This window comes from Cladosporium halotolerans, assembly GCF_011745625.1.
Source record: "Cladosporium halotolerans strain TM138-S3 chromosome Unknown Sca9, whole genome shotgun sequence".
NCBI classification, from domain to species: Eukaryota; Fungi; Ascomycota; class Dothideomycetes; order Cladosporiales; family Cladosporiaceae; genus Cladosporium; species Cladosporium halotolerans.
The window spans coordinates 593,598-613,727 of NW_027191460.1; the positions used below are offsets into that span (position 1 = coordinate 593,598).

The 20,130-nt window shown below is 55.0% G+C and overlaps 10 protein-coding genes across 10 annotated transcripts; 7 read left to right on the plus strand and 3 right to left on the minus strand.

Annotated features, from left to right (window-relative positions):
* Positions 1-412: 412 nt before the first annotated feature.
* WHR41_03653 (uncharacterized protein) lies at positions 413-2,790 on the plus strand (the record flags this gene model as incomplete). The annotated part of the gene is made up of 4 exons (XM_069372259.1): positions 413-474; positions 529-654; positions 711-1,278; positions 1,334-2,790. 4 exons carry the CDS (start codon positions 413-415, stop codon positions 2,639-2,641), a joined length of 2,064 nt encoding a protein of 687 aa, XP_069230725.1. The 3' UTR covers positions 2,642-2,790.
* A 259-nt stretch (positions 2,791-3,049) lies between these two features.
* Positions 3,050-5,201, minus strand: CPYA (Carboxypeptidase Y-like protein A). The gene is made up of 2 exons (XM_069372260.1): positions 5,006-5,201; positions 3,050-4,866 (listed from the first exon to the last, which is right to left on the minus strand). Exon 2 carries the CDS (start codon positions 4,864-4,866, stop codon positions 3,214-3,216), a length of 1,653 nt encoding a protein of 550 aa, XP_069230730.1. The 5' UTR covers positions 5,006-5,201; the 3' UTR covers positions 3,050-3,213.
* Positions 5,202-5,833: 632 nt separating this feature from the next.
* On the plus strand, positions 5,834-6,814 carry WHR41_03655 (uncharacterized protein; the record flags this gene model as incomplete). Its single annotated transcript, XM_069372261.1, has 1 exon — positions 5,834-6,814. The coding sequence occupies one exon, from the start codon at positions 5,834-5,836 to the stop codon at positions 6,812-6,814; it is 981 nt and encodes a 326-aa protein (XP_069230731.1).
* Positions 6,815-7,420: 606 nt separating this feature from the next.
* On the plus strand, positions 7,421-8,160 carry WHR41_03656 (uncharacterized protein). The gene is made up of 2 exons (XM_069372262.1): positions 7,421-7,653; positions 7,720-8,160. The coding sequence occupies exons 1-2, from the start codon at positions 7,483-7,485 to the stop codon at positions 8,080-8,082; spliced, it is 534 nt and encodes a 177-aa protein (XP_069230728.1). The 5' UTR covers positions 7,421-7,482; the 3' UTR covers positions 8,083-8,160.
* Positions 8,161-8,540: 380 nt separating this feature from the next.
* On the minus strand, positions 8,541-8,912 carry WHR41_03657 (uncharacterized protein; the record flags this gene model as incomplete). The annotated part of the gene is made up of 1 exon (XM_069372263.1): positions 8,541-8,912. The coding sequence occupies one exon, from the start codon at positions 8,910-8,912 to the stop codon at positions 8,541-8,543; it is 372 nt and encodes a 123-aa protein (XP_069230729.1).
* A 941-nt stretch (positions 8,913-9,853) lies between these two features.
* WHR41_03658 (uncharacterized protein) lies at positions 9,854-11,041 on the minus strand (the record flags this gene model as incomplete). The annotated part of the gene is made up of 1 exon (XM_069372264.1): positions 9,854-11,041. One exon carries the CDS (start codon positions 11,039-11,041, stop codon positions 9,854-9,856), a length of 1,188 nt encoding a protein of 395 aa, XP_069230722.1.
* Positions 11,042-11,449: 408 nt separating this feature from the next.
* WHR41_03659 (uncharacterized protein) lies at positions 11,450-12,685 on the plus strand (the record flags this gene model as incomplete). Its single annotated transcript, XM_069372265.1, has 1 exon — positions 11,450-12,685. One exon carries the CDS (start codon positions 11,450-11,452, stop codon positions 12,683-12,685), a length of 1,236 nt encoding a protein of 411 aa, XP_069230723.1.
* Positions 12,686-13,205: 520 nt separating this feature from the next.
* On the plus strand, positions 13,206-13,940 carry WHR41_03660 (uncharacterized protein; the record flags this gene model as incomplete). The annotated part of the gene is made up of 1 exon (XM_069372266.1): positions 13,206-13,940. One exon carries the CDS (start codon positions 13,206-13,208, stop codon positions 13,938-13,940), a length of 735 nt encoding a protein of 244 aa, XP_069230843.1.
* A 1,222-nt stretch (positions 13,941-15,162) lies between these two features.
* Positions 15,163-18,922, plus strand: WHR41_03661 (uncharacterized protein). Its single transcript, XM_069372267.1, has 3 exons — positions 15,163-15,614; positions 15,679-18,003; positions 18,060-18,922. Exons 1-3 carry the CDS (start codon positions 15,437-15,439, stop codon positions 18,683-18,685), a joined length of 3,129 nt encoding a protein of 1,042 aa, XP_069230842.1. The 5' UTR covers positions 15,163-15,436; the 3' UTR covers positions 18,686-18,922.
* Positions 18,923-19,132: 210 nt separating this feature from the next.
* On the plus strand, positions 19,133-20,005 carry WHR41_03662 (uncharacterized protein; the record flags this gene model as incomplete). Its single annotated transcript, XM_069372268.1, has 1 exon — positions 19,133-20,005. The coding sequence occupies one exon, from the start codon at positions 19,133-19,135 to the stop codon at positions 20,003-20,005; it is 873 nt and encodes a 290-aa protein (XP_069230841.1).
* Positions 20,006-20,130: the final 125 nt, after the last annotated feature.

Sequence of the window (20,130 nt, forward strand, 5' to 3'; positions counted from 1 at the left end):
AGTGCTTGAATAAGATGCCCACCTCGAGTCACAAGGCTCTTATCCTGACTCAAGCCATCGAAGCTGCGGCTATGCTTGCTAGTCGATCTGAGCCACCTGTCACAGCACGCCAGAGCGGAGGCCTAGGTACGACAGCGGTATGTCGTTTCTCCGGTCTCCCACTTGCTCTGGCTTCGACAGCCGGGCTTACGGTGCCGGTCTGGTTGGTGATTGCACAAGCGAGCTCCCGATCGACAGTGCTAATCATTCTCCTCGAAAGGAGGCCAAACCAGAGGATTCCGTCTACCCATTCGCTCTCTTCAGGCTTTCTGTTAAAGGCCGTTCAACGGCTGCAACGTCCTTCTCTCAGCCCAGCCATTCCCTCCTTGGCGTGCCACTCTTTTGACCCCATCTTTCCTTCTTTTCCATTACGATGTTGCTCAGCAAGTCTGGCGCCCTGCTTGGCGTTGTGGCGCTTGCCACGGCGTCTGTGATGTAAGTGCCTGTTACATTCTCCAACGCCACGTTGTTGTACGCTAAGCCTTGCAGGACCAATGATCCTACCGAGGACTTCAACCAAGCTCACATCCGCCGTGACACAGACGGGGAGACAATTCAGTACGGATACGATAGCAGCGTCGATTACGACTATGTTGTCGTCGGCTCTGGTCCAGGGTACGATGAGCCCTAGCATGGTTTCAAACATACTCACAACGCTGACAACGATCTAGTGGAGGTCCCCTCGCATCTCGCCTTGCTCTTGCTGGTCACAAGGTCCTTTTGATCGATGCAGGAGGTGATGCCGGAAACGACATCACTCCCCAAGTTCCCGCCATGATGCTGCAGAGCACCGAATACGAGCCGCAGCAGTGGGATTACTTCGTTCACCACTACAGCGATCTCGAACGTCAGAAGAGGGACTCCAAGATGACCTACCGCAAGGACGATGGCGAGCTTTACGTTGGTAAATCGCCTCCGGACAACGCCGAGCCTCTCGGTGTCTGGTATCCTCGTGCTGGAACCCTCGGTGGCTGCTCGACGCACAACGCCATGATCACTGTTTACCCGTTCGACGACGACTGGAAATACATTCAGCAAATGACTGGCGATGATTCCTGGGCTCCCCGTAAGATGCGCGACTACTTCAAGAAAATGGAGAAGTGCGAGTACCTGCCGAGCACCATCATCGGCCATGGTTTCGGTGGATGGTTGAAGACTTCGCTCACCAGTCTTTCCCTGGTTGTCGAGGATCAGAAGCTGCTTTCGCTCATCCTGTCAGCTGCCAGCGCTGCGGGCAAGGTCAGTATTCATCTCAATTACACCACTCATCAGCCGAAGCTAATTGATCATACAGGGCTTTCTCTCCGAGCTGCTTCATACCGTCACCGGGCTTGCTAAGGTCCTGACCAAGGATCTCAACTCTGGTTTCTCTTGGCGCGACAAGACCGAGGCGCTCTACCAGGTGCCCATCGCCGTCGACGCCAAAACCCTCAAGCGTAACGGTCCCCGTGACTTCATCCTATCGGTCGCCAACGCAGAGTCTGGCGACGGCAAGCGCAAGTACCACCTCGACGTTGCCCTCAACACCCTTGTGACCAAGATCAACTTCGACACCTCCAACGATACTCCTCGCGCCACCGGCGTCAACTTCCTCCAAGGCCAAAGCCTCTACGCAGCCGATCCCCGCTACAAGGCCGCCTCTGGCTCCACCGGCTCTGTCGACGCCAAGAAGGAAGTCATCATCTCCGGCGGCACCTTCGAGACGCCCAAGCTCCTCAAGCTCAGCGGCGTCGGACCCAAAGACGAGCTCGACTCTTTCGGCATCGACGTCGTCAAGGACCTCCCCGGCGTCGGTACAAACCTGCAGGACCGCTACGAAGTCGGCATCATCGGCGAAGCCCCGACGGACTTCTTCATCACCAAGGACTGCACCTTCGGCTACTCCACCCCCGACCCCTGCCTGGAGAAGTGGCAAAACGGCCTCACCGTGCTCGGCAAGGGCACCTACGCGACAAACGGCATCGCCATCGCCGCCATCCAGAAGTCCTCCACCGCCGGCCAGGCCGAGTTCTCGGACGACCCGGACCTCTTCATCTCCGGCGCGCCCGCCAACTTCAAAGGCTACTTCCCAGGCTACTCCTACGACGCGCTCAAAGACGCCCGCCACTGGGTCTGGATCATCCTCAAGGCGCGCGCCCGCAACGACGCCGGCACCGTGACCCTCTCCGGCACGAACCCTCAGGAGCGCCCCAACATCACGATGCGGTCCTTCGACACGGGCACGACGGCCGACGGCGCCGACGACAAAGACCTGCAAGCCGTCTACGAAGCCACGCAGTTCGCGCGCCGCGCCTTCGACGCCCTGATCCCGCTCGACGGCTCTTTCACCGAGACGTGGCCGGGCAAGAACGTCAGCTCCGAAGCGGACATGAAGCAGTTCATCAAAGACGAGGCGTGGGGCCACCACGCTTCGTGCACGTGTCCGATCGGGTCTGACGACGACCCCATGGCTGTGCTGGATTCGAACTTCAAGGTGCGCGGCGTGGATGGCTTGAGGGTTGTCGATGCGAGTGTCTTCCCGAAGATCCCCGGGTACTATATCGCGGCGGCGATTTATATGGTGAGTGAGAAGGCGGCGGATGTGATCATCAATGGGTCTTAGGGGGTTGTTGGCGAGGAGTAGAGTGACCCTCCAGGTATCTCCCTAGACAACGGCCACCGGCAAACACGTACATAATCATAGTGCGAGAGGTAGATTCTGTTCCCTCGCTTAATTACTTTCAACAATCAATGCGCTTCGGTGCTTTATCATTTGTGTTGTTCAAGACTCAGCACCATATTGTCATGACCATTTGCACTAAAGCTCGGTGACAGAAGCTAAGGACAACCCTTTAGGACGCTTGCATCAAGCCTTTGAAGTTCAACATGCTCTAGTTGATACTCGCTCCGTCAAGTGACCTCGTGCAGGCCATGTCGTTAAAGACAGAATGGCAATAGAGGAAATAATACTGCGAACGCTTGTGCTTCGACGTCAGGAAGTCTTGACAGTGGAAAGCAGACGGGACGATGATCTTTCAAATCTCATGGGATACATTCTAAGGGTCTTCGATAATCTACACAAACCAATCGTGAAACAATCCCATTCCAGTCTCGTCACACATTCTGACCTGGCATTCCTAGATATCCTCCCCAAAAGCTCAACTCATCCGGAGCCTTCCTTTCCACCCTCAAACCTTACTCCTTGCCAAACCACTCGCCCGAAACCCACCTGTTGAGCATGTCCAAGCTGCCCTCAGGCTGGTTGTACGGCACCATGTGGCCAGCGGCGTGGATGCGCATGAAAGTGAGGTTGCCGGAGCTCTTGACGGAGCCGATCTTGCTGCCGTCCTCGAGCAGCTTGAGGTCCTCGAGCGGCGCCTTCTTGTACGCCTTCTGGCCGGGCCATTCGAGCTCGTTGGTCCAACCCAAATTTCCCAGATGGTTGCAGATGAAATCCGCGTCGCCGGCGTAGACGAGGACGGGGATCTCCTCGAGGATGCCGGGGACGAGGCGGTGGTAGGGCTGCATCCAGTCGCCCTGGAAAAGGAAGTTGCGGTTGATGTCCATGTTGCAGGAGTCGTAGCTGCTGACCTCGGCGCCGAGGGTCTTCATGACGTCCTTGCGGTTGAGGTACTTCTGGATCCACTCGAGCTCGTCGTAGCAGAGGTCGCTGCCGGAGCACTTGGCGCGGATGTCGTAGGGGTTCTGGCCGGTGCGCTGGTAGGGGCCGATCATGGCGTTGTTGCAGTAGATGCTGGCGGGCACGCAAGACCAGACGCTCTCGCTGTTGTAGCAAGACTGGATGAGCTGCTGGCAGCGGGGTAGAGAGTTGTCCATGGACTGGCACTGCTGCTCGTCGAGGACGGCGGGCCAGCCACCATCACCGCAAGCCATGGGGCGGTAGTACTCGTACTGAGTGAGACCATCGGTCAGACCGTTGCCGATCAGGACGGACTTGAGGTTGATGTTGCGCTTCTTGTGAGACAGGATCTCGGAAGCGAAGACGGGGATGTAGTGGCCAGCATAGCTCTCACCAGAGATGTGGAAGTCCTGCTTGGCGTACTCGGGGAATTGCTTGAAGAAGAGAGTGAGGAGGGCGTAGATATCCTTGCCAGCAGCGACGGTGTTGCTGACGGTGCCGCTGGAGTAGGAGTAACCCACGTTCACGGGCTGGTCGAGGAAGATGACGCTGGCGTTGGCATTCCACGAGCTGGGGTTGAACTTGACCTCGCCGTTCTTGTCGATGGAAGAGGGACCGAGCTCCATGAAGAGACCGGTGAGGGAAGAGCAGCCAGGGCCGCCGTTCAACCACAGGACCACAGGGTCGTTCTTGGGGTCGTTGCGAGACTCGAAGAACCAGTAGAACAGGTGCTTGTCATCCTCCTCGTTGTCAAGGTAGCCGCTGTACTGCTTCACCTTGTCGACGCCCAGGCTGGCCGGGTCGACCTTCTTGGTGCGAAGGTTGAAGTTCTCAAGGTTGCCCTCAACCTCGCGCTCCTGCTCGCCATTGCTGTTGGTGACCCAGACGTCCTGAATCGCCTTGCCGGATGTCCTGAAGTCCCACTCGGAGTCCGCCTTCTTCTCGTGAGGCTTGGGCAGGCTGAAGAACGAGGCCTTGCTCATCTCCTCGGGGAACAACATGGCGACCTCGTCCCAGACGGCGCGAGCGTCATCGGTGAGGTGCTTGAGCTCATGCTCGAGGTGCTTGAACGACTTGGCCCAGGAGCCCTTGTCGGTGGCGGACTCGACAGCCTGCTTGATGGCCTCCGGAGCCTGGAGAGGCTGCTGCTGCGGCGTGACGGCGGCAGCCGCTGCTCCGATAAGGAGCGATGATACTGCGACCTTCATCTGGATGGTGTGTTAGTGCTTGGACGTGGATCGGTGTGTCTTGAGGTGTGCTAGACCATCAGGCGGCAGCAATACCCGAGCATTGGGTAGCTACTGGGTAGTCTCTGCGGGTGGAGGATGCTGATGGGACTGCACTTACGTTTGTGATTCCAATGATGATGGAGAGTAACCCAGGGATTGCGGTGGGCTGATCGGGTTGGGTGAGAGTAGGAAGAGAGAGGGAGAGTCACCAAGGTACCTGGAGTGTGGAGGAGGCAGTTGGGGCAGGCGGCGAATGACGCGCAGTCCGCGAGCTCGGACGGTTCCCCAGCCAGCGCGACGAGCAGCCGAGCGGCGATAGGCAGGCGAGGCGGCACACGGCAAGCTTGCAAGGTACCCGCCGCGGCCTTATCGCCCGTGAGACAAGCCACTGTGCTTGATCCGCCGGTCTCGTGATTCAGGCACGTGCTGTGTCGCCGGCCGGGTGATTTTGTTTGCTTGCTATCTATCCATGATGGTACGATGTTCTGATACAACACCGGCTGATCTTGTGGCCGAGAATAATGCGGGAGTAGGATCCGAAACGCTACCCAGGGCCACGGATGTTTCGAAGCACCGTCGTCTGTCTGCCGGTCAATGAAGCGATTGATGCCTTCAGGGTTGAGGTCACGAGATACGGCGTTGAGTTGGATACATATACTCTCTGGTATCACTAACTATGTGCAATCGTTGCAACAGTAATGAAGGCTCCGATAGCACCTCCAGAACAAGCGAGCAGTCACGTGCCTCAGGCCTCGGCGAGTGACTCGCTTGGCGGGGTACATGAGAGCGAATGAGATCATCCCAAAAGTTCGCCTGTCCTCAAGCACCGAGTCAATTACAAAACATTCAACCGCCCGAGGGAATTTAATTCTCGCGCAGAACACACGCACACCTTTCTCACAACTCACTCTGCGAATAGCCTGCACAAGGCTATACATTCACAACCATGCCGTCCGCACAAATCAACCAACCCTCGAACCAAATCAAGCTCACAAACGTTTCTATGGTGCGCCTGAAAAAGGGCAAGAAGCGCTTCGAGATCGCGTGCTACAAGAACACCGTGCAATCCTTCCGTGCCGGCCACGAGACCGACCTCGACAACGTCCTGCAGATCCCCAACGTCTTCCTCAACGTCTCCAAGGGCCAGGTCGCACCCAACGATGAGATCCAGAAGGCTTTTGGAAAGGGCGTCAGCCGCGATGAGATTATCATGGAGATTTTGAAGAAGGGCGAGCTTCAGGTGGGCGAGAAGGAGAGGCAACAGGAGCTGGAGCGTGTGCATAGGGAGGTGGTGGAGATCGTGGCGGGCAGACTGGTGGATCCGAAGACCAAGCGCGTGTACACGACTGGTATGGTGGAGAAGGCGCTGGATCAGCTGCAGTCACAAGGTGGAAGTGCAGGAAGACAGGCGGGCAAGGGCCATGGTGGTGAGGACAGGAGTCAGAGCAGGGAGCAGAGCGCGGCTGGGCAGTCGGGCACAAGTACGCCTTCGAAGCAGCAGAATGGCGAGGCAGACGGCGAGGAGAAGAAGGTGTTCAAACCGAAATGGACGGGCGTCAGCACGAATAAGTCTGCCAAATCGCAGGCTCTTGAGGCCATGAAGGCTCTCATCGCACACCAGCCTATCCCCGTCGCCCGCGCTCGCATGCGCCTGCGCATCACCTGCCCGACCAGCATTCTCAAGCAGACCGTCAAGCTGCCTCCGAAGAGCGAAGGCGAGGAGCCCGAGAAGGGATCGGTCAAGGACAAGATCTTGTCCTTCGTTGAGCAAGTGGAAACTCAGGACGTCATGGGTGAGGAGTGGGAGTGCGTCGGCTTTGTCGAGCCTGGCAGCTTCAAGACATTGGGCGAATTCATCAACACGCAGACAAAGGGCCGTGCAGTAGCAGAGGTACTCGACATGGCTGTGACACAGGAAGAAAAGTGAGGTTAAAAAATTCGATCATGGGAAGGAAGTTGGTTCTGCTGCGTTTGAGCGATGACATAGACACGAAATAAAACGATTTGCATATGATATCTTCAGAGTCCTACCTGCCTGCATAGTTGGCCGCCCGCGATCTCAGAGAGGTAGTCGATGTTGCCCCTGTCCATTTGGGTTGCCCATCCCCGCGGTGGAGATCTTCCTCTCCGACTCATTTGTTACCGATTGCTTTTTTCTCGCCTGGTCCCGCGATCCCGATAAGCGTGTGAATTCCTAGACCGTCGCTAAACAGTGCACTACTAGCGAAGCCATGTACTACATAATTTGTAATCCTTCCAATGGCTTCCATTCCTTTAAACAACGAGACACCGCTTCTTTCACCAAGCATCTGCCACGCAGTCGATCTTTGTAAGCGTTGTGGGGCTCAGGGTCGAGACGTTTCCTCGATGGAGATGGAAAGCCATACCATCTCCACTTTCGGCACGTTTGGCCTCCCCTCGTCCCTTGTTTGCTAACACGCTACGAGGTGCCGCAGCCCCACGTTGGGACCAAAGCAGACGGCTACATAAATTGTCGCCGCCTGCCGCGTCGTCAACTACGATCTTTCTCCAATACCCTCTAGACTTCATATTTCTTCAATTTTCAAAAAGTACATTCCTACCAATACCGCCACAATGCCTTACGCTCTCTACGAAGCCTCCATCGTCCCCGCCAAGAACTCCCTCGAGTCCTTGACTGCCATCCTCAAGAAGGCTGAGGCCTCTGAGAAGGCCGCCGAGTTCCCCCAGACTCGCCTCCACCCTGACATGCTTCCGCTCGCCTTCCAGATCCACATGATCACCAACGTAAGCTTCTCCTTCCTTAAACGACCCTTAAACCACACAGATCAACTGACCCTCTTTCCGCCACAGCTCTGCCAACAAGCCGCCGCCCGCCTCACCGGCGCCGAGCCCGCCGCCTACGAGAACAACCTCGCCAGCTTCGCCGACTTCCACGCGCGCATCGCCGAGGTCTCCGCGCTCGTCGCCAAGGCCGACAAGAAGACCGTCGACGCCATGGACGGCGAGGACGTGACCATTGGCTTCGGCCCGGGCAAGAGCGTCACGCTGTCCGCCGAGGGCTACGTCAACGGCTGGGTCGTGCCCAACCTGTTCTTCCACATGACCACCGCGTACAACATCTTCCGCAAGGAGGGCGTCGACCTCGGCAAGATGGACTTCCTCAAGCCGTATGTTGCTGGCTACGTCGATTTGGCGGCTGCGGGTCTCGCTTAAGAGTTGGATTCGGCGAAAAGTCAGGGATGGTGAAGGTGTATTAGATGAGATATGAAAATCATGCTTCCTCTTTCTGTATTTCGAGTCCATCGTGTCCTGAAGATTCGTGGAGTGCATATTGTGTAAATTGCGCTCAAGTGACTTCGGATCGTCTCAAGGGAGTTGCTCAAGCGTGTGTTGCAGCGCAAGACTGCCGAGAGGCGATCTTCTTTATCTTGCTGGCCGCAGGTGTCTCCGCGCGTCCTTTTCGCTTTGAAAGCCTCGAGCTCGCCTTCTCTCGTCCAAAGGGCCCGATTCAGTTGTCGTGCCCTTTGCAACCGAGCGACAGGCCTGGTCGCCCAGTCGTTGTCCAAATGTTTACCAGATGGCTGACTCTTTCGCGAGAAAGCATCGGCCGAGCCCATCTCCTCGCTGAGACCCAAAAACCCCGCAAGCAGGCTTCTTCCCCAGTAACACTCTCAATCCCAATCATCCGTATAAACCTTCTTCTTCCTCCTCATCCTGATCGGCCCCACTTCCATCCAGCTAACATCCATCGGCACTTTCCTCCCATCCGGATACAGAATCACACAATCCCCCATCGCCCGCGCCTCCCACGCCAGCGCCTTGATCGCCGGGTACGCTTCTTCGGCCATGCCGTAGCCTAGGTTCGCGAGCTCGGCCGGAGACAGCTTTATGGCCACGTCGGAGGTCTTGAAGACTTCGGGCGGCTCGGTGTAGTCCAGCAGGCTGCTAAAATGCGCGCGCAGGGCCGGGTCGTTGGCTGCGACCATGGGGTCGTCGGGGCGGTCTTTCTTGGGCGCCGAGCCCCAAAGCCAGCCGAAGACCATCGTGTCTGGCTATTTGGGTGTAGTGGGAGGAGGATTGTTTGGCAAGTAGGGAAAGCTCAAGAGACCGCGAAGTCTGGGTGGCCCAGAGTTTCTTGGATTCTGGCTTTCGCGCTAGGCCAGGAACGAGCACCAGCGACTAATGTCAACAGCAATTGTGCCAGTCATGCTTCGGAGGGTTGAAGTAGCAGAAGCACCAGGCGATGCTTCCATACTGATAGGCGGCAGCTTCATAGATGGTGGGAGCTGGCAACTGTAATCATTCCTCATGCAAGACTGACTTTGGCAGGGATGATGGAGGGCGAAGCTATTCAGGAAGAAGCTGAACGAAGGTATGGCGACAGGAATGCGACTCAAAGAGTGTTCGACGAGAGCTATCTGTACCTTACGTAACTGGGACGGTGGGCTGCTCTGTTGAGATTTGGAGTCTATTGTCAAATTGATGCAAACTTCCAGGGCCAAAGGATGGGTTGGTATCCATTAGCACGAAGTGATCGGTGTCGACTCATACGCTACAACTTTCTACAGCGAAGATGCTGCCGAGGAGAGTCATGCTCAAGTGCCCAATTCAAATCCAATGCATTGTGAGACAAGCAAGACAGCATCCAGATGTTCCAAGAATCGCAGCTTTTGCCCTCAATGTTCGACAATTTCTCGCGGCACACGGTATTCAGTGAACCATGATCTCTGAAGCCTGAATCATTTGCAAGCTATCCGTGGCTTTCCGTTAGCGTAGCGCGACACACGACTATGTCCGCCCCAATTACTTCGTCTCGAACCTTTCGTACGTTGTGCGGACGAAACGAAGAAGTGAGTATTTCAGAGATAGCCCATGCTCGCCGGTAAATACAGGATGTGACTCCATTGATATCTAGATTCAGAGTGCACAGCGGGGATGCGGAGGTGATATTTGTATTCACGAGCATCTATGTAGATGTCTGATACTAACCAGAAGATACGTTTGCACCGTCGAAGATACGCATGGCAGCTAAAGTTACAATCGGAGCACCCATCACTACATCATGAAGTCCATACTTCAGTAGATACTCCGATATCACTCCGTGGTGTGTACGCCAGTGTGCTTCGTGTCCTGCGTGGCCAATGTCTTGACCTTCGTTGGATTTCCACTCGGCTACATCGTCCTGTCCGATTTCATGTGAGCTGGTTGCGTTGGCCGCATGCCAGAACAGCGTTGGAGTGTGATGCCAAGGAATGTCGTAGTCGTCTTCGGCATGGATGAGTGTGATTCGATATTGATGTGCCGATGCTTCGTTTGCACGGACGTAATTGGCAATACGTGTCTTTGTAGACCAGTCCTCCTTAATGTGAGATTTCAGGAAGTTGAACAACATCGGATACTGAGCGACTGGTGATAAAACAGGGATCGTGCCTGCGATCTTGTACGTCGTCACCAGTGTTGGGACATCCACGAAAGGCGCGATCATGATGTGGCCTGCAAAGATGATTGGCTCGTTCAGCGTGGAATAGTGTTGAGCTACAGCCATGTTTACAGCTGTTCCGAGCGACTGTCCGAAGATGAGGATGCGGAAAGGAGGTATCTTCGCCACGTGCAAAGCCCAATCAACGACAGATATGGCATCTTGTATTATGTCGTTCTCTGTGGGACTGCCGGGACTTTTTCCGAATCCCCTGTAGTCAAAAGTCAGGACGTGTATCTTATCGGGGTTGCCAGCTGTAAGTGCTCGGTAATTGGGTATGCGGTAGCCAGAGCCCATGTTGCCACCAGCGCCGTGGAAGTGTATGGCAAGTAAAGCTTCTGGATCATCACGGAGCAGATTAAATCCAGGTGTAGATGTGACATCGTGTGCAAGACCAGTTGGTCCTTCCATGAGGTTGGCCTGATGCTTGCGGTATAGGCCGATTGGTAGGATGTGCCATGAATGTAAAGGAGTCCCATCCGAAGAGTGTATGTTGAACGGAGTTACTTGGCCCCTGAGGAAACCGAACATTTCTGGAACATTCAGATCTTTGTCGCCTGTCATCTGAAATGCATGAAGGTAAACGGCATGCCTCTGAATGAATTGTGTTGTTAAAGCAGCGAGAAGCCCCGCGTAAAGACTCGCGAGGCCTACCGCCAGCGCTGCTACAAATTTTACGCATAATATCAACATTTTCAAGGAGACCTCGACGCAAGCGAACAAGAAATTGTGCGAATGAGGGAACGGTGTGTTGACATTGAGAGTGGGATGAGTGGTCGTGTTCATGGCGGGACGCCCCGCCGCAGCTGAGCGCTTGGGCCCTGCGAGCAACAGGAGAACCGTGGGCATGAAGCAGCGTAACAGACCACTCACGCTGGGCGAGACGGCACCTGTAACTATTTTTCGATGCGGCCGCAGTGCCGCAGCGCTAGACGAGACGATGTTCGCATTTGTCTGGGGCCTACCTTTCATTCGCAAGGAAAGGCCTGCTGTTCCGTCAGATGCGTACTTTAAGGTAGGTAGGCTTCCCGGACGACTTTGTCTTCTCAATCAATGAAGGTACACGACATGCGACTAGAATTTGCATGATTTTTCGGCGATATGGGCATTGTGCCAGGCTTGAATCACACCGAGATACCCACAGAAGACGCGCCACAGCTCCTGGGCTGGACTCCGGAGGTCAAACGGCGTGGAACATGGACTTTGATCTTGTCTAGTGTCAGCACCATCTTCCTGTGCACATGGGTAGTCATCCATCCTCGCGTGGATAGAAGACTGAAGCATCGACTCGTGCACAAGATAGCTCTTCTCGTTAAGACAGTCATCGCGCCGGAGCTGATTGCCGTGGAGGCTGCCCAGGAATGGACCCAGGCCCGAAGGATCATGAAGCAGTGCTCAGAATACACCAACGGCGAACTGAAACTGGTGCATGCATTCTACATCGGAATGCTGGGTATTAGGTATCGTGTCTGGCCGAAGAACGAGGACAGGAAGGATTGTCATACGAAGATCTTGTGGTCTCCGCAATTCGTGTGGTTGCTTCAGAATGGCCACATCCGTTGGGATCATACGCAGGAGTGGGGCCTCCTTGAGGAGCTAATCGACGACAAAAGCAATGCCGACTCGATGGCAAAGCTCATCGCTCTAGGCGGTGTGGCCAAATTTTCAATCGACTGCATCTTGCGAGTCTACCGTCATCTTCCGGTGGCTCCTCTAGAGTCGATGACTCTAGGTTACATACCTCTCTTTGCTTTGACATACTTTTTCTGGTGGTTGAAGCCCAAAGACATCGACACGCCATCCGTGATCGACCTACCCCCTCTGGAAGGCACAGACCGAGAAGCTTTCGACAAACTCGCTCTTTCTGATGCATTTGACGACGAGGGAAAGCCGTACCAGGAATCACTTTCACAGGCATGGCGTCTCATGCCCCGGGACTTTGAGCAGGAAGCGGTGCAACAAGAATTCATCGATATGCGGAATTCCAAATACGGCCAAGGCAGGCTGCTCGCCAATTGGGATCCGGAGCTGTACCGTTCGAAACTGTGGCCAGTTACCTGTCTATTTGGTATTTCTTTCGGAGCTTTGCATCTCGCTTCGTGGAATATCGTGTTTCCCACTCTCGCCGAGCTGTGGATCTGGCGTATATCGGCAATAGTGTCGATGGTGGCCATGTTGGTTTTTATGCAATTTGAAAAGGTGGTTCTTCGGTGGAGGGATCCTGTCACAATCATCTGCATCACTTCAGTGGGCTTGTACATACTGAGCCGCATCGGAGCGATGGTTGAAGTTTTCATATCCTTGAGGGGTTCCGAGCCTGGTATTTATGAGACTTGAACTTGCCTAGAATGGATGCAAGAAATGTATAGGTGACATTGGCGTCCCTTCTATTATTCCTTCGAGCTCGTGCTTTGGTGAAGATGAGCCTTTCAGTGAAAGCCCCGGCAGTCAACAAAATTTGAGATCCGTGTGAAGTGAATACCTGAGTCATCAATGCTTCATACAAACAGTCCACTTTCAGTCAAATCTCGCTAGTCGAATTGACTTGATATATCTTGTATTTCCTTATGTATTTTAAGAACATAGAGCACAGAATGTTCGACATCACAACTAGACGCCGTCGAATGACGTATGCGACCTTCAGCCCTGCCGATTCCCAGGCCAACCCGCAGACCCCGCTTTTTCCACTTTGTCGCGCGCGCGTCTCGTGTCGGGCACGCGCTCTCCATTTTCTCGCGACGTTCAAAGCCCAGGCCAGCGACATCGTCATTGTTTATCCCGCTATCCTTATCGTATCTTCCCACTCCCACGCCCTCAAGCACTTCAAGACTTTCCTTGACAGGTTAGAGCGAACATGATGGCAACGCCAGCCATACAGGCAGCAGAGCACACCCGCAAACGCCAATTCCAGCCCTCGATCGATTCGTTCTTTCAGCGCAATGGCACTACGAGCGCCGGATCCGGTTCACCTTCGCGAGTCACATCACCACTGTCACCACCGATCCCCGCAGAAACTCAGTCCTCCCTGCTTAGCGTAGGCATGCGTGTGCGCAAGAGTGTTCCGGAGGGCTACAAAACTCACAAGACGATGCCCGCGGCCGGCTTCCCTTTTCCCAGCACCGCACCTGTAAGCGACTTGAAACCGGTGCGGCCAGCATATACAACTTCCAACTCGAGGGAGCTGGCACCTTTCTGTGGTCTCCACAAAGTCGGTGGCTTCGCTGCCCCACCTTCTTCCGCACCGGCCGCTTTTCAGAGCGAGCTGGATGTCAATGGCTCCATGCCTGCTCTGAGCATGTCACAAAGCACTCTCTCATCGACACAGGATAGCACTGTCTCAGCGATTCCGAACACCAAGATATCGAACAAGCGTTCGTACGACGAGGAGATAGAGGAAGATCTGGATGCATACTTTGACGAAGTCGAGGCCGAGGAACAAACGGCATCCTTAGCGCCCCGCCGTATCGCCAAACTCAAAGGATCTCCTCGCAAAGCAGGCATGGGTGACAGTGGCATGTTCGCATTTGGCAGCGGACAGGAGGGCGACTTCGAAGAAGCGACGTTTTTGGTTCCGATGGAGACAGACGCATGAAGCATTGCATTTGGCAAACCGTGCATTAAGACTTTTTGATTGGTTTATGAGCTACACACGCCGCAGCGGCGTTTTGGGACGCCAGCACAACAGGCTTGCGATTGGATTCGATACCCGGAATTTAGGATGTATGAGGTACTTGCATGTGTACAAATAAGGAGTGCCACAAGGCTGTGGACTAGGACTCCATATTTTGAAACTTGATTTTGCGGCTAGACCGGACCGCACACGTGTTCGTGACCCGCTCACTCACCGTATCGCACTCCACTTCTTGCCGATAAGACTTGAAGGTAAAGAACTGCATGGAAATCAAGTCTGTGGCATCACTTCTGCGTGAAGCATACGCCGGAGCTTTCGTGTACATTTCCGTGCCGGAGGCTGACGTATATACGCCGCAATGGTTACAGTCTTACCTTATCAGCTCATGTCGTGTACACCAGGGGAAAGTATCATTGTCTTGAGGCCAAATTGCTCATTCCGCGCACGATCATTGTTCAGTGGGCCGGTCTTCAGCTTTCGGTGGGCTTCTCTGGACGGTTCGTCGGATTACCCAATCGAGCGATGACTTTGGCTTTTGGGCTGAAGACTCGTGATAGAAATGGGGACAGTCCACTCCAAAGATAGCGATCGCGGAAAACCTTTTCGGCTCTGCCTTGATCGAACGAAGCGCCAGGTCTGGCGATGTCGTGATCATCATCGGGGTTGGTGAAGCTGTAGCGATGATGGATAGACTTTCGCCAGCTGATTCGGGACCGTCGCAGTGGGCTCACCTCGTTTCAGGGACTTCAGTCGTGCTGTGGTTCGCTCTCAAGGTTATACTCGCCCACGTGCGCTAAGAAGGTGCGGAAGAAGTTTCGAGTGCTGCTGGCAAAAGGGCAGGTCTAGCGTATATGCAAGTGGTAGGCCGAAGCGGATCTGCAACCAGCTAGCTGGCCGGACGAGCCGCGCCGGGGTGTCCTTTGGACCCTCTTACTCTCAGGTGAGCAAAAGACTATGCAAGATCTCGGTCATGATCGCACGGGTCACGTGTTCACCATGAGCTGCACATATCTTGTTGCATGGCGGGCCAAGAAGGCTTCCCTCCAGACGAATGAGCCTGCCGCCGTCATACGTCAGCGCGCAATCAACCAGCGCACGCCGGGAATCCTGCCTCAGATGTGTGGAGATGGCAAAGCTTGGGGTCGTCTAGTGCGGAGTCCACCTCAGGCGGACCCGGGGCCGCCGGGGCCATAGAGACAGGGCGCGGGCCAGACACGCCATCACACATCGCACTAGAACTTTGCCAGACCCGCACCGCTGGCACGGTAGTCATTGCAGACACCGAAACTTGCCTCGACGCACCTACAGCACTCTCACCGTCCACAGCACGCCGAAATTCGCCACCTCACCCCGATCCGCCGCACGCGATAGCAGATGTGGAAGGGTAGCCGGACCGCGCACTACTCCTCGAGCCAGCGCGCCTGGAGCGACCAGTTGCGCCTGAAGTAGCAGCAAGCATGGATATCGTGCATACAACCGGACCACCGCCCGCCGATAACGAATCAGGCCAGAGCGGCGGCAAGAATCAGGCCAAACCACTGCGCTTTGTCACCAACTATGGCGCGCCTCATCCGAAGCGCCGGCGCATCGGAGCGGCATGTTTGACGTGTAGGAAGAGGAAGACAGCTTGTAGCGGTGAGAGCATTTCGACGAGCCATGAATGACCGAGCACACACACTGATTCTGTTTCACGTTGTAGGCGAGCGACCCTTCTGCGATACTTGCAAACAGAACAAGCTCGATTGCGCGGGATACTCCAACGAGGCACCTGCTAGTAGTAACACCAAGCGGGCCGAGTCTGAGAATCCAACCCGACCGGCGCTCGAGACGAGAAAATCACAGACAAAAGTAGGAGGCGAACATAACGTACAAGAAAGCCGGCTAGAGCCGCCGACCGCAACGCTAAAACACACTCCGTCGACGTCGGCTTCTTCGAACAATGTCAGCGAAGCTTCACCGAACGGTGTCAATCTTCCGCAGGATGCAACAGCAGCGGCAGCAGAGCTTGGTGTACCCGAGCAACCGCTATTCGCTGGATCGCGAAACAGGATGCCTTATTTTCGTTGGCTAGGACCAACCGCCATCATGCCAGGCTTCAAGCAGATGGTTGTCAAAGTGAAACGCCAGGAGAGCGAGCTCACTCGATCTTCCACTGATGGTGGAGGTGCAGCTGGCATGAAATCTCCGTCTCTCAACAATGCTAGTACTGGAACAGATTACCGTGCACCTTCACGATTCAACACGACTCCAGCAACAGTCGAAAGTGAGACAAGAACTCCGATCAATCTTCCGTTCTACGATAATAGCGCCATGCCACCGAGTGAGCTCATTACCCATCTTGGACAGACATTTTTCACGCACCTCGGATGTAACTATCCTTTCCTGCAGCGGGACCGCTTTCTGCGAGACCTGGAAGAAAAGCAGGTGGATGCAATCTTGGTGGACGCGGTCTGTGCGCTAGCAGCACGTTTCTCAACCCATGAACTCTTGACACAACAACGAAATCGGGATGGCAGTTCCTTTGCGCCGGCAGAATATGGCTCCGCCTTTGGGATGCGCGCTAAGACTGCGCTGATCAACACATTTGCTGTGCCGAGTGTAGCTGCCGTACAGGCTGCTTTGCTGCTGGCTTATAACGAATTTGGCGAAAGCCGGGACAGTGGCCTTTGGATGTATTTGGGTATCGCCATACGCCTCGCGCAAGACCTTGGCATGCAGAACGTGCAGGGTTTGAAATACAAGGGAATGGAAGGACCAACGCCACGACAGGTTAAGCGCCACTCGATGTGCGAAAGCGATTATGACAAGCCCCGCGCGGCTCCTAAACCGCCTGGGAAACCCCAGCCTAGCCCGGAGGCCGTGATGGATGTGGACGAACACAAAGCGGTTGAGCAAGAACGAGTCGACACATTCTGGGCAATCTTCCTCCTGGATCGCGTCGTTGCCTCAGGCACAGGCAGACGGAGCACACTGAGAGACAAGGACATCGAAGTCTCGTTCCCACCACTTGGCGGCACCCTCCACCAATCTGACTGGCCTCAACCGTTTCCAGCATTGATACGGATTGTACACCTGTACGGACGAGTCGCCGATCTGCTCAACAGTATCAAGTCGCCTGCAGATGTCAATGCCGAGACGTCAAAGCGATTGGCATCGATGGAAAGCCAGGTGACCAACTTCTACCAAGGTCTTTCAACCCGACTACATTTCGATGCGGTCAACTTTCAGTACTACATGAAAGCTGGAGAAGGCACTAACTTCGTTCTGCTGCATTTCTGGTTCCACATGCTCATCGTGCTCCTGCACCAACCCACTCTGCTGAAGACATTCGAGGGCCGAATGCTGCAACTGTTCCCCAACAGCCAGCAGCTCAGTATGAGTTCGGCCAAGACCATCGCTGACATTCTGAGCTACTCTCAGCTCATGGATGCTAAAGCGCCTCTGGGTAACCCTTTTACAACTCAACCCATTTACATCGCAGCCTGTGCGTTCCTCAAGGAGACTGCGGAGCAGACTGCGTCATCAAACGCGCATAGCCGTGCCCCAAGCCCGACAAAATCGAGCAGTAATGGTCGTTCGGACAGCGGCAAATCTGGAGCAAGCACGCCAAAAGGGAGCAAAAAGTATTCTGTATCTACCGGATCGATTGCGACGCCCACCGGCCCGCGAACACCTGCGACTGGTACTGTGGCAGACAGAAGATCTTTGGCCAAGCATACTCTATTGGCCACAGCTGCCAGTCAACATTATCAGCTTTGTTACAAGGCGCTGCAGTCTCTTGAGACTTATTGGGGTGGCACAAAGTACATTCTCACTGTGCTTGACCAGAAGTTTGAAGGTGTCGGAGATCCCGTTCTGTACACTGCAGAGGAAGGCGAGAGCTCACTGGAGGCACCAAAGCCAGACCCGTCGTTCACAACCCCAGGCTGGAGACGTAGGTTGAGCTGGGGAACTCAGTCTACCACTGCGTTTGGCAGGGATTTCTTGCAAGGCGCTGAAGGTGAGCCGGGAGACCATGGCAAAGGTAAGCCAACATTTGTCGTTGAATAGTATTATCGATCCCGGCTAACGTTTTGAAAGCTATCGGCTGGACTCTTACCGGTATTATGAACTCGCCTTCGACAAACCTGGCCTGGCATTACCCTCGTGAATTTTCAGAGTTCCGCGACAGCGCGCTTCCCCCATCACAAGCCGTCAGCGACCACAACTCAAGTCATCTCTCTGCGTCAGTTCCGCCCAAACATGTGCGCAGCTCTTCGGGACCCTCTCAGTTAGCACCAAACGTCAAACCTGGTTTGCAGCCATACCAAAATTCTGGAAGCGCTGTTTCAGATGCTTCACTCCTCCTAGGACTCAACAACCCCTATGGAAACTCCAACCTGCATTCTCCCAACATGTTGCCATTCCAATCTTCGACATCAACGCCGAACATGCACGATCGCGGGACCACTCAACAAAACAACAACGCTTATCCTGCTCCTGCTCAGCAGCCGGACATGGGACCATATCCTGAAATGCAACCTTTCGGTGACATGATGATCGAGTCTCAGGACGTCGACATGAGCATGCTGGGCCTCGACATGATGCCCTGGTTTGATGCTCCTTATGGGAGCGGTCCGGACATGATGGGATTGTTTGACACAAATGTTGGCGGAGATTCGATCACTGGCGCACAACAGGAGCCAACGCGTCAAGGTGGCCGTTGAGAATCCACATAACGTGCCTCCACTTCAAATCAATTTTTCAAACGCCATTAATATGATCTACGAAATGCTACGGGAAGCCTTGGAGATATCATTGCATCGTTGCGACTTTAGCGAGGCGTTACGGGAATGGACGGCTGGGATGCCAAATTATGGATGTGTGGATAATAGCTGTATGTGTACAACTATCATATGTGTGTACTCTTGCTCTTCATGATGAATGCTACGACTTACCTAATGCTTTACATTGCGCTTATCTTGGCCCCATTTGGCTTCGTTGTGCGTGCATGAACAGCAATCGCCGACCTCGGCAATTCATTCGAGCATCGTCGACATGTACCTCACGCCTCTCCAACCACGCGTTAATATTAATATCCACACAGGCCGTTCTTGTAGAAACAATCATTCGAAATTCAATAAGAACAAAGGTCATTGCTCCAAATATCCTCAATGTCCACTCCCAACCCCCGCCCCAAACCCCAACCCGCCTACCAATCACGCCCCGGCTCCATCCTCCATGCCAACCAAACCCTCTACACCCGCATCGCCACCGCCGCCCGCAAACCGCCCAGAACAACCTTCACCCTCCCTCCGCGCTCCGGTCGCGCCTGGCTCGCGCCCGCCCGCTCCATCATCCGCATCTCAACACCCGAAGGCCCCCAAGTCGGCGACCTGAACATCTGGAACGCGCACAACCCCCGCGAGCGCTTCTGGGCCGCCCGCACGAGGCAATTGCACGCGAGCCACGTGAGCACTCGCGATAGACTGTGGAGCTGTCTGCCTTACCTCCGGCCGCTCGCGACGATCGTCGCGGATTCTTTGGCGGATTACGGCGTCGACGAGTGGGGAGGCAGATGCCATGACTTGCTCGGCACGCGCTGCGATCCCTACGTCAACGCCATGCTGACGGGCGACCAGTACGATTACCAGTGCCACAGCAACTTGACGCGTGCGGTGCTGCCGTTCGGCTTGACGGAGTTCGACGTTCACGACGTGCTGAACATCTTCCAGGTCACGGGCTTGGATGAGCAGGGGCAGTATTTCATGGAGGCGAGTCCGGCGAAGCGCGGGGATTTCATCGAGTTCTTCGCGGAGCAGGATCTGCTTATGGCTTTGAGTACGTGTCCTGGTGGGGATTTGAGTCAGTGGGGTTGGGGGGAGGGCGAGGGCGAGGGTGGGATGAAGGAGTGCTGTCGGCCGTTGAAGGTGGAAGTTTTTGAGCTGGACGATGAAGGGGACGTGTTGGAGGGATGGGAGGAGCCGGGTGTGCCGAAGTATAAGGGGAGGCATGGACTGGGAATTCCGGTTGGGGAGGGGCAGTGAGGACTGTAGATGAAGGCGGGTGATGACTCTCGAGCCTTGGTTTCCAAGAGGTGGAAGCCTCTAAATATGGGCTTGGATTGCTTAAGCTAAGCTCGACCGATGATGAGAAGGCGTTGAGCTCTCTC

What these genes read in the sequence shown, in the direction of transcription:
- CPYA (XM_069372260.1), bottom strand. Translation starts at nt 4,866, where the DNA reads ATGAAGGTCGCAGTATCATCGCTCCTTATCGGAGCAGCGGCTGCCGCC.
- WHR41_03656 (XM_069372262.1), top strand. Translation starts at nt 7,483, where the DNA reads ATGCCTTACGCTCTCTACGAAGCCTCCATCGTCCCCGCCAAGAACTCC. An exon ending in AGATCCACATGATCACCAAC is followed by an intron (nt 7,654 to 7,719) that starts GTAAGCTTCTCC and finishes TTTCCGCCACAG; the next exon opens with CTCTGCCAACAAGCCGCCGC.
- WHR41_03661 (XM_069372267.1), top strand. Translation starts at nt 15,437, where the DNA reads ATGGATATCGTGCATACAACCGGACCACCGCCCGCCGATAACGAATCA. An exon ending in GAGGAAGACAGCTTGTAGCG is followed by an intron (nt 15,615 to 15,678) that starts GTGAGAGCATTT and finishes TTCACGTTGTAG; the next exon opens with GCGAGCGACCCTTCTGCGAT. An exon ending in GCCGGGAGACCATGGCAAAG is followed by an intron (nt 18,004 to 18,059) that starts GTAAGCCAACAT and finishes ACGTTTTGAAAG; the next exon opens with CTATCGGCTGGACTCTTACC.